The following is a 15,849-nucleotide window of genomic DNA, read 5'->3' as shown; positions in this document are numbered from 1 at the left end:
GGCCAGATGACAAAGGTGTCATCAACGTACCTCTTCCATAAGGTCGGGCGTAGAGTGGCAGTCTGGATGGCGTCAGTTTCAAATTTTTCCATGAATACGTTGGCTACAACCGGAGATAGGGGGGAGCCCATTGGGGTGCCCTCAGTTTGTTTGTAGAAAGTTCCATTCCAGGTGAAGTATGTGTTGGTTAAGCAATGTCTCACCAGGGGGGGTACATCAGTATGCAGTCCTTGATGAACCAGGTCTTCAATGATAGCGATGGTGTCAGGTACTGGGACTTTGGTGAACAAGGACACCACATCAAAACTGACAAGCAGGTCGTTTGGGGACAGGGAAATGTCTTTGATTGTCGATACCAGGTGAGTAGAATTTAGTACCGCAGAGGTGGTTTTTCCAGTGAAAGGTCGCAGTATATCAGCCAGAAAACGTGCCAGTTTGTAGGTGGGGGAGCTGATAGTAGAGACGATGGGACGAAGGGGTGTATCTTCTTTGTGTATCTTTGGAAGGCCATATAATCTTGGTGGTCTGGCAGCAGAGGGTTTCAACAAGAACTGTTTGTTCTCATCAATTAATGCTGTTGAATCAGAGATAATTTTGTTCGTTTTTGTGACCAGGCTGTTGGTGGGATCTCTTTTTATTTTTGTATAGCTGCCATCGTTGAGTAGTTCTTGAATTTTGTTGTTATATTCTGTTTTGTCCATGATGACAGTGGCATTGCCTTTGTCGGCTGAGAGAACGACAATATCATCCCTCTTTTTTAATTGAGATAATTCAAAACGTTCGTCTTTGCTGATGTTGCTAGGTGGCAACTTAGCGTTTTTGAGGGTTGCAGCGATTTCAGATCTTGCTACGTCTGCAGAGATGTGACTCAAGCCCTTGAGTGCAACGTCGACATGGGCAATGATATCATTAACCGGTAAGTGTCTCGGTGTGACAGCAAAGTTTAGACCTTTAGCTAAAACGGATTTCAGACCATCAGAAATGGAACTGTTACTGCGATTAATTACGACTTTGTTGACGTCTATCTTTTCGGTGTGTGGATCCGATTTTTTGCTGGAGAGGTGATTGAATTTGGAAATCAAATTGTCCCTACATTTGTTCGACATAGTGGCAGCCGAAGAGGTAGTCATTGTCTACATGTTCCCAATCCGATGTAGACATTGTTGCTGTCAATTTTAAGTGTGATTTGTAGAGTGTCTTGTCTAACTGATCGAGTTCGGTGCGTGTAAGTCTGATTTTTTCCGAGATAAGAGCGAAGCTAGTTCTAGCTAGAATTCGTTTTGCATTGAGAGAAGTTGCAACAGCAGAGGTTAGTGTAAATGCGGTTGGTATTACCTTAGAGTCGCGGCATCTCTTCAGAAAGGTGAGTGACTCGATTAGTTGACCGCATCCGCGAACATAAAGCAGACTTGAAATACGGTAAGACGAACTGCTCTGCCGTGGCAGATCACTGTTACAATTCAGTGGGCTCACATGACATTGACTTCTCCAAGACGGAGGTTCTTTGCAAACCAACTGGCTACCATGAGAGATTCGTTCATGAGGCCATTCACATATACAAGCACAGAGACAATTTCAATCGAGAAGATGGATTCAGGCTTAGTAACCACTGGAAAGAACCAAAGAAGATGAATCATTGCAGTCACGAAAGCTTTAAATCGAAATTTAACCGCCTCTACGGGGAGGGATTCCACACATCCTTAAGATCATTCAACAGACTTCGGGATAAGAAGGCTCAACTAATCGAGTCTCTCACCTTTCTGAAGAGATGCCGCGACTCTAAGGTAATACCAACCGCATTTACACTAACCTCTGCTGTTGCAACTTCTCTCAATGCAAAACGAATTCTAGCTAGAACTAGCTTCGCTCTTATCTCGGAAAAAATCAGACTTACACGAACCGAACTCGATCAGTTAGACAAGACACTCTACAAATCACACTTAAAATTGACAGCAACAATGTCTACATCGGATTGGGAACATGTAGACAATGACTACCTCTTCGGCTGCCACTATGTCGAACAAATGTAGGGACAATTTGATTTCCAAATTCAATCACCTCTCCAGCAAAAAATCGGATCCACACACCGAAAAGATAGACGTCAACAAAGTCGTAATTAATCGCAGTAACAGTTCCATTTCTGATGGTCTGAAATCCGTTTTAGCTAAAGGTCTAAACTTTGCTGTCACACCGAGACACTTACCGGTTAATGATATCATTGCCCATGTCGACGTTGCACTCAAGGGCTTGAGTCACATCTCTGCAGACGTAGCAAGATCTGAAATCGCTGCAACCCTCAAAAACGCTAAGTTGCCACCTAGCAACATCAGCAAAGACGAACGTTTTGAATTATCTCAATTAAAAAAGAGGGATGATATTGTCGTTCTCTCAGCCGACAAAGGCAATGCCACTGTCATCATGGACAAAACAGAATATAACAACAAAATTCAAGAACTACTCAACGATGGCAGCTATACAAAAATAAAAAGAGATCCCACCAACAGCCTGGTCACAAAAACGAACAAAATTATCTCTGATTCAACAGCATTAATTGATGAGAACAAACAGTTCTTGTTGAAACCCTCTGCTGCCAGACCACCAAGATTATATGGCCTTCCAAAGATACACAAAGAAGATACACCCCTTCGTCCCATCGTCTCTACTATCAGCTCCCCCACCTACAAACTGGCACGTTTTCTGGCTGATATACTGCGACCTTTCACTGGAAAAACCACCTCTGCGGTACTAAATTCTACTCACCTGGTATCGACAATCAAAGACATTTCCCTGTCCCCAAACGACCTGCTTGTCAGTTTTGATGTGGTGTCCTTGTTCACCAAAGTCCCAGTACCTGACACCATCGCTATCATTGAAGACCTGGTTCATCAAGGACTGCATACTGATGTACCCCCCCTGGTGAGACATTGCTTAACCAACACATACTTCACCTGGAATGGAACTTTCTACAAACAAACTGAGGGCACCCCAATGGGCTCCCCCCTATCTCCGGTTGTAGCCAACGTATTCATGGAAAAATTTGAAATTGACGCCATCCAGACTGCCACTCTACGCCCGACCTTATGGAAGAGGTACGTTGATGACACCTTTGTCATCTGGCCACATGGCCAGCCTGCTCTAGACCAATTCCGCGACCACATCAATTCCATACACCCAGCCATCAGATTTACCATGGAGGTCGAAAAAGATGGCAAACTACCCTTTCTGGATGTCTTAATTAAAAGGAGACATGATGGTTCAATGAGCCACTCTGTCTACAGGAAAGCTACCCATACAGATGCTTACTTGAAACCGGATTCCCACCACCATCCATCCCAGAAGAACTGCCTCATCAAGACTCTATACCATAGAGCCCAATGCATTTCCGACCAGGAACACATTACCAGTGAACTCAAGCACGTACACCAGGCTCTCAGGGCTAATGGCTACTCCGACTACACAATCCGCAAAGCCATCACTCCAGTCATGAAGAAGGATCCTCTTGTGGAGCCACTCAAAACCATCACCTTACCCTACATTTCAGGGGTCACTAAAAAGATCTCCAAAATCCTGAATAAACACAAGATCCAGGTCCGATTCAACACAGTACACAAAATCCGTGATTTAGTTCCATCTGTAAAAGATGCTCTTCCAGACATACAGTACCCGGGCGTTTACAAACTAAAGTGCCTCTGTGGTAGTAGCTACATTGGAGAAACCAAAAGACATATCTCGGACCGCATCCGCGAACATAAAGCAGACTTGAAACACGGTAAGACGAACTCCTCTGCCGTGGCAGATCACTGTTACAATTCAGTGGGCTCACATGACATTGACTTCTCCAAGACGGAGGTTCTTTGCAAACCAACTGGCTACCATGAGAGATTCGTTCATGAGGCCATTCACATATACAAGCACAGAGACAATTTCAACCGAGAAGATGGATTCAGGCTTAGTAACCACTGGAAAGATGTGTTAAATCATTTCTGTTCTTAATTAATTGTAATTTTACGATGACCTTCAGACCGCAGCTCTTTCGCCAGCATTGCCTCTTAATACCTCTCACACCACGGTTAATGGTATGGTTTACAACATGGAGTATACTAGGGCTTCGCAGCTGTCTCTCTCCCCCTCCTCTGTTCCGACCATGGACGAACTCGTCCGTCTGAACGGGGCCCGTAGCTATCCGTGGTACGGAAATTTGAGGGTAAGAATCCACCCATTTTTTCGCCATATAGCATTGTGATATATAACGACTTATGGTTGGTAGCTTAGCTGATTGGAGAATATAGAGTTTATTGATAACATGAAGATAATTTATATTTTAGTTTTTATTGGTTCACTATATAGTACTGTGAATAGCTCAGATGTGTAGTCATTTCTGTGACCAGTCACTAGCAAATCACCCAGTTATTTCAATGCTAAATTCGCCTAGTTATTTCAATGCTAAATTCTCCTGTTTGATTTGTACTAAGTGCCTCGGTGAATGTGTATGCTCTGACTTCAACGTAACTATTTCTGTAGCAGTTACAAGCGAATCACTCAGCCATTTCAATGCTAAATTCTATGCTAATCCCATTGTCAAGGGGTGCCTCTGCGGATGTGTATGCCTTAACTTAGCTATTTCAATGCTAAATTCTATGCTAATTCCTTTTAACAATGGGTGCCTCTGCGGATGTGTATGCTTTAACTTTTAACATAGCTATTTCTGTGACCAGTCACAAGCTAATCATTCAGCCATTTCAATGCTAAATTTTATGCTAATTCCTTCGTCAAGGCTCTTTGTTCCTCTCACACAGCTTAAAAGCCGTGATCTGAACGTGGCTCTCTCACTCCAGCACTGTCCTACCAGACAGTCTCGCCCCCTTCACCTGATGAAGGCCGCTTGTGTTGTGGCCGAAACGTCATGAGAATATTATTGTGTTATTTTATCAATTTATTATTTTATTCTCATTCTACGTGACTTTACCGAAAGAACCAAAGAAGATGAATCATTGCAGTCACGAAAGCTTTAAATCGAAAAATCTACAGAACTTGGTCGATGTCACAGGAAGTTATTTGAAACGCCACTCCCCTCTTCTGTATCAAACATGCAATCACTGCAATTGTGTAGAGCTGGTCAAGGTTATTTTCGTTTATACCTATCTTCTCCATATATATAAAAGGCAAAGTTGTGATTGTGTGTGTCTGTTCAAAATGTTTAGCGTACTTCCCGACATGCAACAAACTGGAAATTTGCCATGTGGGTACTTTCCAGACTGTACACCGTGCAAACATTATAAAAATACACTTTTTTTCTGGGGGGTGGGGGGGAGCTCAATAATGCACTTATTTTTTGTACGGCAAGTGAGCTGTGACGTCAAATCTGTCACGTGACCCGTAGTGTAGCGGTTAGCGTTACGCTGCGCTATGAACCCGGCGACCCAAGTTCGATTCCTGCTCACCGCCACCGCCGGTGACGATTATTTTAACCGGTCCTGGGCCTCCCCTAGGTCGACTCAGCCTCAAACGACTAACTGCTGTGGTGTGTGAACATCGCTACTGGGGAGACAAAGACGGCCGGGCGTGGTGGATCCAAGTCCCGGGCGAAGCCGGGTAGTAACAGCTAGCGCAACATATAACTAAATAATCTTTGTGTTTTTTTAGCCCATGCTAAGCTTGCGTAGTTTACTCTGGGCAGATTGGTTTTAAACTCGTGCCCGTGTACTTTGTTTTTCTAGTTTACCCTTCAGAACAATGTGGCAGTATAAGTGAATGTTGTGAAGAACAGGATTCACAAGGAGGCATGTGGCTGCTGGAGTGTTCAATAATCCATTGGATTCATTTTTATGTTACCATTAAAGCTGTTGCCCTGGTACTGGACATGCGATAGACATTGCCATTAAGTTGGTGGCGTTTTAGATTTTGATCAGCTTTGAAGATTTTCCCAACGTCAAGTGCATGTGGCCCATAGGCGGGTACTCGGTTGTTCGGGGTGTATCAAGGCTGGGCATTATAACACTTCAGTGTAAAACCTTGCATTGCGAGCATAATTCGTTCCGGGAACGTGTTTGTAATCCAAAGCGCTCGTACATCAAAGCACTCGTCTATCAGTTGTGTGATCACGTGACTCACGGCAGTACAAAGTGTGTCTACACGTACACTGCTCGTATTGCAAGACCTCGCTCGTTTATCAAGTTAATATTTATTTACAATTTTAGCTCGTCTTGCAAAACACTTGCAGACCAAGTTACTCGCAATCCAAGGTTTTACTTTTATATTTAGATTTACCAGGGTGTGTGTCTGTTGGATCAGAAGTAGGTGCCAACTTTCACTGGCATATTTGAGGTGGACATTGCACGTTGCGTTTTTATATTTTGTAGGGTTGAGAAACCTTGACTGCATTATGTGGTGTCTGGATACTAAGCGGAGAAGCTTAGAGGATGTCAGAAAAGCCGATATTTACGATTGAAAATATCACTTATTATAAAGTAACCCTTTTAATTTGGTACGATTGAGCCTGAACAGGAAAATGTATCTTTGTCCCGAGTACATTGTGCGTACGCACAGATATTAGTTTCCGAAGAGGTAAGTCTCGCCACTTTATCAAGGGAGCTTCAGGGACACGGTGCGGTTTGATTTTATCGCCAAATTTCCGTAAACGCTTCGAAGAGTATTTTCCTCACTCCAAACATCAACGCTACAAGGAGCATCTGCGAGCATTGCCGCACACAGAAGCACACGGAGGCAATTTGCAAGCAACACACGAGCAATCAAGCGCCCGGCAGCCAACAGCCACCGACGTGAACGGCGACGACACGAACGGCGACATTGGCGACATCCTCGTCGGCACTTGGGAGGCACCGGGGACCAAGCAACCAACACGCCGCCGCCGCTGTGACACGCACGGCCGACCCGCGCCCCCCACGCCTGCAGCGCCACGTCACAGAACACTCGGCGCAGCACGCCGCATCCGCTGCACCGCAACCGCCAAGTGCCGCTTGGCAGAGGCCATCGGATAACCCGCGTCCAGCCGCAGGCACCGGGGGGACACGGCGCTGACAGACCGGCAAAGTACCGGCATCGCCGCGAAGAAGCCGGGAACGACAAAAGCCCGCATTCACCGCGAACGGGACTTGGAAATAAACCGAACGGAACGCGTGCCGATGCGTTTGGGGCTTAAAATCGCTCCGTTGGTGAGAATTTACCTCGACGCTCGTACGTTTAGACTGCCTTGCTAAAGTTTTGTTTGCAAACGAGGCTTTTTACATTGCAGATGCCAGACACAACGCATTTCGCATCGGTTTATAAGCGGCGATCTTTTTCATTTTAAAGGTTTGTAAGGCCCCGTCGCCCACTTCAATTGTCCCAATTTTAAGCCCCAAACCAAAAAGGGTCGCCGGAGAGCGAGAGGTGCGGTGGCACGGACAACGCGGGGGGGTCCATTTGTGCCGAGCGTGACTGCTGTTGGCGCAGGAAAGAAGGCGCCGGCCTTTCTGTTGCATCCTCCTCGCGATGGGTCGTCAGCCGCCGCCCGACTCTGGGCAACTTTGTGTTCCCGTCGAAGCGTAGACTGGGTAAGAAACGAGCGGGCATCGCAGGCGGCAACCACGGATACTCGCTGACGCCGCACCTCGGAACAATTTGTCGCGTGCATCTGTACACCTCCAATAAAAAAAATTTCTTCTTCTTGCGATGAGCGTTTCTTTACGCGCTGTATTTTGTATGGTGCTCGTTATTTATGTTGCGCCGTGTGAAATCTGCATTTTAAAAATACCGCCGATTGTTTTTATCGACAGACGCAGCGCGCCGCCTTGTGGAATGTGCCCGGAATTTCTTAATGTGTTGGTAGTGTGAATGTTCTGGGTGCAGAATGATTTTTTTGGATTGTCATATTTTGTGCAGCAGTGAGCGCTTATGTTTCCCGTGGGTGAATTTGGTGATCGTTTTTTTGTTTGTTTTCAGAGGACAATGCAGTGATGCCAGCGAAGCAAACGTCTCTCCTTGGCGACCATCCCAAAGCACACGCTTGCGGTGGTGGCGACTGTGGAGGTAATCCCCTTGTTGCGAATGCTATAATTTCGGTTTCCTTCAGCTTGCTGTCAGATTGAAAGAACCTGCTGCCTGTTGAGAACATTTCTTATTTGGAATTAGTGTTAAGGTGCATCCTAAAAACCTTTTTTTGCGGTTAACAATTGCAACGTACGAGTTGCTTTGTGTTTTAAAGAGACGATATTTCCAACAGTTATCAGATGTATTGGGTATTTAAAACAAGCTATGCTGAATAAGAGCTCTAGCTTGGTGGGCCTCAACCTAAAATAAAAACTAGTTTAGTCTATTCCCTAGGCAACTGAGTCTTCTGGACCAATGTTTTCCAGTGTCTCCAAGGGGTAGAGTGGTGAATCCTGGGTTACCTGATCTTATAGGAAAGGGCACACGTGTGTGTAAGATGATGGCTGTGGTAAATCTGTTTTTCAGAGAAGTTTAGAGAGTTTCAGCTAGTTCACGATGCGTTTCCCCCTCTTGTGTGTTTGCGTCACAGGCCACCAGCAGCCACCGCCACCGGGCCTCGACTACGGACCTGGCGGCGACGGCATGGGCATGGGCGGTGGGGGAGGAATGGGCATGGGAGGAATGGGCATGGGCAACCTGGGTGGGCCCCAGGGCCAGCACGTGCAGGCCATGATGAACCAGCAGGCCGGCAACAAGGTCCTCATGGTGTACGGCTTGGATGCCGAACGCTTCAACTGCGACCGCGTGTTTAACATCCTCTGCCTCTTCGGCGACGTGGAGAAGGTGCCTTCGCTGGGTGTTGCGCGCGCCTGCTTTGAAATGAGTCCCCGTTTTTTTCCTTCCAAAGGTTCAACCGCGGTGCAACGCGTACGCACGCGTGTGGTGCACGTCGTGCGCTCATCGTGTTATATAAAGTGGGAGATTCACACGACCAAATTTGTTCACCGGTTGACAACATACACATTTGCTCTTTTTTCTTTACAAAAATGTACCCAATGCGAAGTGTTCTTTGTGCATGTTTTCTAATGGCCCCTCAGCCAACACTTCACATTTCAACGATGCGTTACAACGAAACTTGTAGATATTTTCGTACAAGATTGCGCGATGCTGAACCGTGTTACGGGTTGTTATTCTTGTAGGTTAAGTTCCTGAAGAGCAAGCCGGGAGCCGCCATGGTCGAGATGGGAGATCAGTACGCCGTGCACAGGGCGGTTTTTCACCTCAATATGTCTCAGATCTTTGGAAATAAAATCAACCTCTGGTGAGCCGTTTTGTTCCCGTGTTAAAATGGTAAATGTAACTCGTCATATCCTGTTAATGTAATTGGATACTGCTTTCCCTTTAGAGAAGACAACTTTAGTAAATATTTAGTGCAAGTGGCTAAATTTTAGGACGGTGAAAAAGAGAGCTGATAAATACCGTGAACGAAACACTTGTCACAGCTCACGAGGACCCCGATGACTTGCTGTCCAGAGCCTTTTTTGAAGTGGCGAAACGTGAAATTTGGATTCTAGATTTGAAGCTTTACGGAGAGGGCCTTTATTGAAATAGCGAACGTGAAATTTGGATTCTAGATTTGAAGCTCTACGGGGAGGGTTTTCACCTATCTGTTAGAGCAGGGGTCGGGAACCTTTTTGACTAAGAGAGCCATGAAAGCAAAAAATTTGGAAATTTATTTCAGTGAGAGCCATATAATATATTTTAAAAGTGAATTCAACTAAATGTCAGTATAATAAGCCTCTGAATTTATTCTTTTAAATAATGTTGTTATAACACTCACCATTAATGCGACTTCTGGTGCTGCATGGATTTGCTGATGTCTTTGTAGTCGGGTTGGTACTTGGTGAGGTTAAGCTTCATGCAAGCGTTGAGGCTTTCATCCGTTAAACGTGATCGTAGGTTGGACTTGATGTTTTTAAGATGTGAGAATGACTGCTCACATGCATACGTAGATCCAAACATGGTCAATACAGCAATACTCACACGCTGCAGTGTGTGGTATGTGACAGGAAGCGCGTTCCAAGTTTTGAGAATCAGCTGGTCTTCGGGTTGGAGTTTTTTCATTTCTGTCCACATGTGCTTGCTCGCCAACTCCGCTTTCTGTCGTGTGATTCTTTCCAAATCTTCATTCAGTGACTTGAACTTATTCACCCACATGTCTGAGGCCTTCAGGTCAGCCACTTCTGCTTCAAAATCTCTGACGGAGACACCAGGGATGTAATTCAGGTCGGCTGTGTTCAGTGAACACTCGTTTGGATGGGTGATGAACTTAAAAAGACGAGTGTGCTCACGAAATTCTCCAAAGCGTGCTTTGAAGGACTGTAGGAGACTGGATGTGCAGCCAGCTAGCTGGTGGAGATCAAGGTTTTGAATGGGCTCACTTGCTGTGCATGCATCTTTAAATTGGCTCAGTTTTTCAAAATGTAGTAAACGACCTGTTTCAAGATCCGTGATGAAAAGCTCCAGCTTGTTTTCAAAAGCAAATACAGCTTGTTGAAGGGATAACACTGTATTTCCAATGCCTTGCATTTTCACGTTGAGCTGGTTCAGATGTTCAGTCAGATCTACGAGATAGTAAAACTTGAGGAGCCACTCGGTGTCGGCTAGCTCAGGATGCCCGACGCCTTTCATTTCAAGGAAAGTCCGGATTTCGTTCAGGCAAGCCGCAAAACGGCTAAGCACCTTCCCTCTTGACAACCAACGCACATTGCTGTGCAAAAGCAGACCAGGATAGTTATTTACAACTTCATCCAGCAGTGTTTTAAACTGGCGATCATTTAAGGCTCGGGCAACAATAAAGTTGATCACACGAATGACCAGCAACATCACTTCGCCAAACTGCCTGTCACACATCTGAGCACAAAGTGCCTCCTGGTGTATAATGCAATGGAAACTTAGGATGGGTCTATTTTCATGTTCACGGAGAAGCGCCACAAATCCTTTGTTTTTCCCCACCATACACGGAGCACCATCAGTACACACTGAGAGAAGTTTATCCATAGGTAGATTTTTTTCTTGAGCAAACTCCATGAAAGACTTGAATAAATCCTCACCTCTTGTGGACCCTTTTAATGGCAGAACAGCAAGACTTTCTTCACGCAGTGTGTCACCAACAGCATATCTTGCAATCACGCTGAACTGCGACAAATGGCTCACGTCTGTTGACTCATCCAAAGCCAGAGAAAAGAACGGCGCTGCATTTATGTCCTTCACTTGCGTTTCCTCCACTTTGTTTGCCATCACGATGGTACGATCATGAACAGTTCTTGCCGACAGAGGCATGTCTTGTATCCGTTTGATTATCTTGTCTTTGTTCGGAAGATCATCAAAAAGTTCATTGGCTACATCCAGCATGAACGTTTTAGCATACTCGCCATCTGTGAATGGTTTTCCGTTCCTCACTATTGCTAAAGAACCAGCAAAGCTAGCCGAATTATAGTCACCTTGCCGGGTCCATACGCGGAGTTGCTGCTGGCTAGCTTGCACCCTGCTCAGAAGCTCTTGGCACGCTTTCTTTCTGCTGTCTCCCGCAGGGTATTTTGATGCAAAGGTAGCGTGGCGCGTGTCGAAGTGCCGCTTTACATTCGACCGTTTCAACGATGTAATTTTGTCATTGCAAATTAGACACACCGCAGAACCCGCTCTCTCCACAAAGGCGAATTCTTCGGTCCATTCGTCCTGAAATGTACGATACTCGTCGTCTTTTTTTCTTTTCGCCATCTTCTTCGTCGAAGGGTTAGCTTTGAGCTAATGACCGAGCAGACGCAGTCTCAGACTGATTCAAAAGGGGGCGTTTACCTGTTTTACCCAGCAACGGCAAACGTAGGCCAGTATCATCCAATTAAAATAATGGACAATTGCTCCTGCAGCCCTGAACAGGACATGCGCAGTGAAAAATCGATGGATGGATTAAAACAAGTGAGAATATTTTGTTTTATCTGCGAGCCATATGCAATCATCAAAAGAGCCACATCTGGCTCGCGAGCCATAGGTTCCCGACCCCTGTGTTAGAGCTTTCAACAGACAACGGGACAAGAAGTCAAAGCTCATCGAGACGCTGACCTTCCTCAAAAGATGCCGCGACAACAAGCTTAAAGGACTCGACCTGGGCTTTGCTGTCTTCACTCCAACGCTGTCCTCTGGACAGCCCGGTCCCTTCACCTGATGAAGGCCACTTGTGTTGTGGCCGAAACGTCGTGATTTTTTGTTATTTTATTTTTACCTACGTGACTTTACCGAATAGAACCAAAGAGCACTTGAAATTTGGAACATGATAAAATAAATAAAAACAGTTTCTTCGCGCTATTCCCTCCCTTCCGCCCTCGTCTCGGCAGCGCGTCGAGGCAGCGGTCGATTGCGCCGGGCCAGGCGTTCGAGCTGCCGGACGGCACCGACAGCTACAGGGACTACGCAGGTTCTCGCAACCACCGCTACGCCGACAGCGAGAAGGCGGCGAAGAACCGCAACCAGCGTCCCACCGCGGTGCTGCACTTCTTCAACGCGCCCACGGACATCACGGCCGAGATGTTCGCGCAGGTCCGTGCCCCCGCCGCCCCTTCAGCCTGCTGCCAGCAGCGCAGAAGGGGAGCGCGTTCGGTTTCTTTAAAAGTTTTCCCAGGTGAAGCTTTTATAAATATTCAAGTCCAAAGTTTGCACGTGAAACAATCGTGGGTTTTTAAGATGAGCCTATTGATGTTGTGGAGTTTGTGGTGGCCCATGACACGTTTCCTGTGACGGGACAAATGTAAAATGGTGTAATGTAGTTTCCTTTCAGCGGTTAAAACATAAGATGTATAAATAATGCAATCGATGTTCCAAAGGGACTTTTTTGTTACAGACTAGACAACACCTCGCGTTAATTTGTCCTGTTTAATACATTACGATTCATATTCATTTGTATTCGAAAGGTTTACATTTCAGTCTTTGGACATTGTTTCTGCAAATGGTTGCATTCCCCCTGAGTCTATGCTTGGTGTTCACAATAATCTGAGCACTTTGAAAGACTGCTCCAAAGCTGGCGAATGTAAATTTAAAAATGGACAACGGGATTTGTGCCTGCAATTAAAATGACATCTCCCGAATGCTTTACCGGTGCACGTTAACTGTTACCAACTATAACGTGAACGCCGCCCGTTCTGTCCCCGCAGCTGTGCGACGAAATGTCGATTGCGAGGCCCCGCTCTTTCAAAGTGTTTTCTGGAAAAAGTAAGTCCCGCAAAGTATGTTTATTATTTATCTTACGTGTCATGGCACAGAATAAATCGTGTACTGTATTCTCCATGCAATCGTCGCTTGATTTACAGCACGACACCAGATGATCTGCAACGTGTGCTATGAGGCCATGCTCAAGAAACCCTGTGAAAAATTCTCTCCCGAGAGCAGTCCTTGCTATTCACTCGTGCCCAAGCTGACTGAAGCGTGTTAGCGTAGCCAAGGCATCGGACTGAAGCCTTCCTGCTGCAGAAATTCACCGACGACTGACACCACCCTTTAAACACGGCTTCTTTAGGTAAAGTCACGTAGAAGGGAAACAACAAAATAATAAATATATACAAACACAGACAATTTCAACCGAGAAGATGGATTCTGGCTTAGCAATCATTGGAAGGATTTGATAAACCATTTCGGGTCTTAATTGATTGTTCACGCTTACGGTGGCTTTCAGACCGCATCCATTATTTTCGTCTCCCCCCTCCTCTTTTCAGAACATAGATGGACTCGTCCATCTGAACAACTGCCAAATCGCTCTCCGTGGTGCTAACGTTAAAAATAACCGCCACTTTTTTAAAATGTTCTTGCTGTGGTTTTCACACCTGATGATGATTGCTTGTGTTGCAGTCGAAACGTCGTGAGAATTTTATTGTTTTATATTTTTATTATTTTATTGTTTCCCTTCTAACGTGGTGGTGACTTTACCGAAAGAACCAAGGATATGAATCCCTGCAGTCACGAAAGCTTTAAATCAAAATGGCGAAGGGTGTTGCGTTTTACACGACCCAAATTACTCTATGAGCGACGGTCCGTCCACGTGTCCAGCCGATAGGAGCGTGTCCGGCCTGATGGAGTGGGAGACCAAGAACGATGCCATGGAGGCTCTGGCGTGCATTAACCATCACCCCCTGAAGAACGCAAGTAAGTTGTGGGGTGTTGGCCATTTGTGTTGGTGCGATGACATTGAAGCGGTGCTGCATTATCGGCAAATCTTTGGTCGTACGCTCTGTTGAGCACCTAATGTTCAGATTTGGGGGGGGCGCTTGTTATTACCATAGCACCATCTGTGTACACTGGCTGCCTAGCAGCCTTGGGTGAAATTGCAGGAAGCGAAAGCAGTTGTAGATTGTTGTATTATATATTAACAGGTTGTTATTTATGGGCGATTTGGATTTCGTTGTTGTTGTTTGCATATACAGAATGGAATTGAAAGTTGACATAGCCAAGCACTTTCACTTATCACAACTCAACGTTATCTTAGCTCCCTGAACGATTTTGTTAACATCAACAAAGACCCTCCTAAGAATCGCTTCATTGTTTTAAGTTTTTGTGTGCTCCAGTGAAGACGTCATGTGGCTCCCCTGTTTTTATTTTCTCAGATGTTCCATACCTCTACACCCTCAAACTGTGCTTCTCCACTGCCCAGCCTTCATAGAAGACAACTCAACATGTTTCATGCCATATTGAACGTCGGTGTCAACATCATTGTCACTTTGTGTAATATTTGTGAATGTCCCATCACTCTTGTTGAAAGTTAACCGTGGGTATAGGTCGAAAGTGCAATTTGACGCGTTTACATTTTAGTTGTCATTTTTTGGAGGATTAATTTAGATTTCTATATTGACTGCACCGAAAGATTTTAAAGGTCGCAGTGGAAATGAAGAATGTTGAAATTAAAATAATTATGATTAGTCTCCTTAACCTGCCGAGTTTGTCTGCCGTGTGCATTGCTATTTTGTCCATGAGCCCCAAACCAGATTTCACTTGGCAGTCCTCGGGTGCCGTAACTTTAGCGGCTCCAATTAATTTACAATTTGGGGGGGTTCTCAACTTGCTCATAGCCAAAGTTTTTGCTCCCACCACGAGTGATGCTCCTTTCTTGCTGTAGCCCATGGCACTAATATTGCCCATTTAATTTCATAACGGAGAGCTCTGAAATAAATGCCAAAGAGACCCTTTTGGGGGGGGGCTGGTAAAAATATACCCCGACTCATTGAAAATCCCATTGAAAAACATGGGTTGGCATTCTGTACAGTGCGTGTTTTTAGCAGGTTAATACGCTTGCAAATATAAACCCCAAGAGAAAATAGAACCGTGTTTGAAAATAAAAGCATGGAGAGATGCATGTTTGACATCGAACTGGAATCGATTGAACATGAGCGTGGAGACATGAAGGAAGTTGGGCATAGGGTAGGTGAGTGACTGAGTGAATGAGTGACTGAGTGTGTGGGTGGCTAGGTGAGTGACTGTGTGTGTGGCTAGGTGAGTGACTGAGTGTGTGGGTGGCTAGGTGAGTGACTGTGTGTGTGGCTAGGTGAGTGACTGAGTGTGTGGGTGGCTAGGTGAGTGACTGTGTGTGGCTAGGTGAGTGACTGAGTGAATGAGTGACTGTCTATGTGGGTGGCTAGGTGAGTGACTGCGTGAATGAGTGACTGTGTGGGTGGCTAGGTGAGTGTCTGGGTGGCTAGGTGAGTGACTGAATGACTAAGTGTCTGTATGGATGGCTAGGTGAGTGAATGAGTGACTGAGTGTGTGGGTGGCTAGGTGAGTGACTGAGTGTGTGGGTGGCTAGGTGAGTGACTGAGTGAATGAGTGACTGTGTGTGTGGCTAGGTGAGTGAGTGACTGAGTGTGTGGGTGGCTAGGTGAG

At 45.6% G+C, this 15,849-nt stretch overlaps 1 protein-coding gene across 7 annotated transcripts in view; it reads left to right on the top strand.

Annotated features, from left to right (window-relative positions):
* LOC116936997 (heterogeneous nuclear ribonucleoprotein L-like) overlaps positions 1-15,339 on the top strand; it is a 29,212-nt gene extending 13,873 nt beyond the window's left edge. For 6 of the 7 annotated variants that reach the window (XM_076059436.1, XM_076059437.1, XM_076059434.1 and 3 more), the window contains 7 exons: positions 7,942-8,028; positions 8,519-8,772; positions 9,129-9,250; positions 12,324-12,525; positions 13,137-13,194; positions 14,026-14,121; positions 14,580-15,339. In XM_076059436.1, the coding sequence (XP_075915551.1) occupies positions 7,942-8,028; positions 8,519-8,772; positions 9,129-9,250; positions 12,324-12,525; positions 13,137-13,194; positions 14,026-14,121; positions 14,580-14,635 (875 nt within the window). In that variant the 3' untranslated portion in view covers positions 14,636-15,339. Of the gene's footprint in view, positions 1-7,941; positions 8,029-8,518; positions 8,773-9,128; positions 9,251-12,323; positions 12,526-13,136; positions 13,195-14,025; positions 14,122-14,579 lie in introns of those variants that run through there. The other variant, XM_076059439.1, reaches the window with a different exon arrangement.
* Positions 15,340-15,849: the final 510 nt, after the last annotated feature.

Source organism: Petromyzon marinus, unplaced genomic scaffold (genome assembly GCF_048934315.1).
Source record: "Petromyzon marinus isolate PM22_M1 ecotype Great Lakes invasive population unplaced genomic scaffold, UKy_Petmar_22M1.pri1.0 PM_G_Scaffold_102, whole genome shotgun sequence".
Classification (NCBI taxonomy): Eukaryota; Metazoa; Chordata; class Hyperoartia; order Petromyzontiformes; family Petromyzontidae; genus Petromyzon; species Petromyzon marinus.
This window is presented reverse-complemented; position numbering and strand designations above follow the sequence as displayed.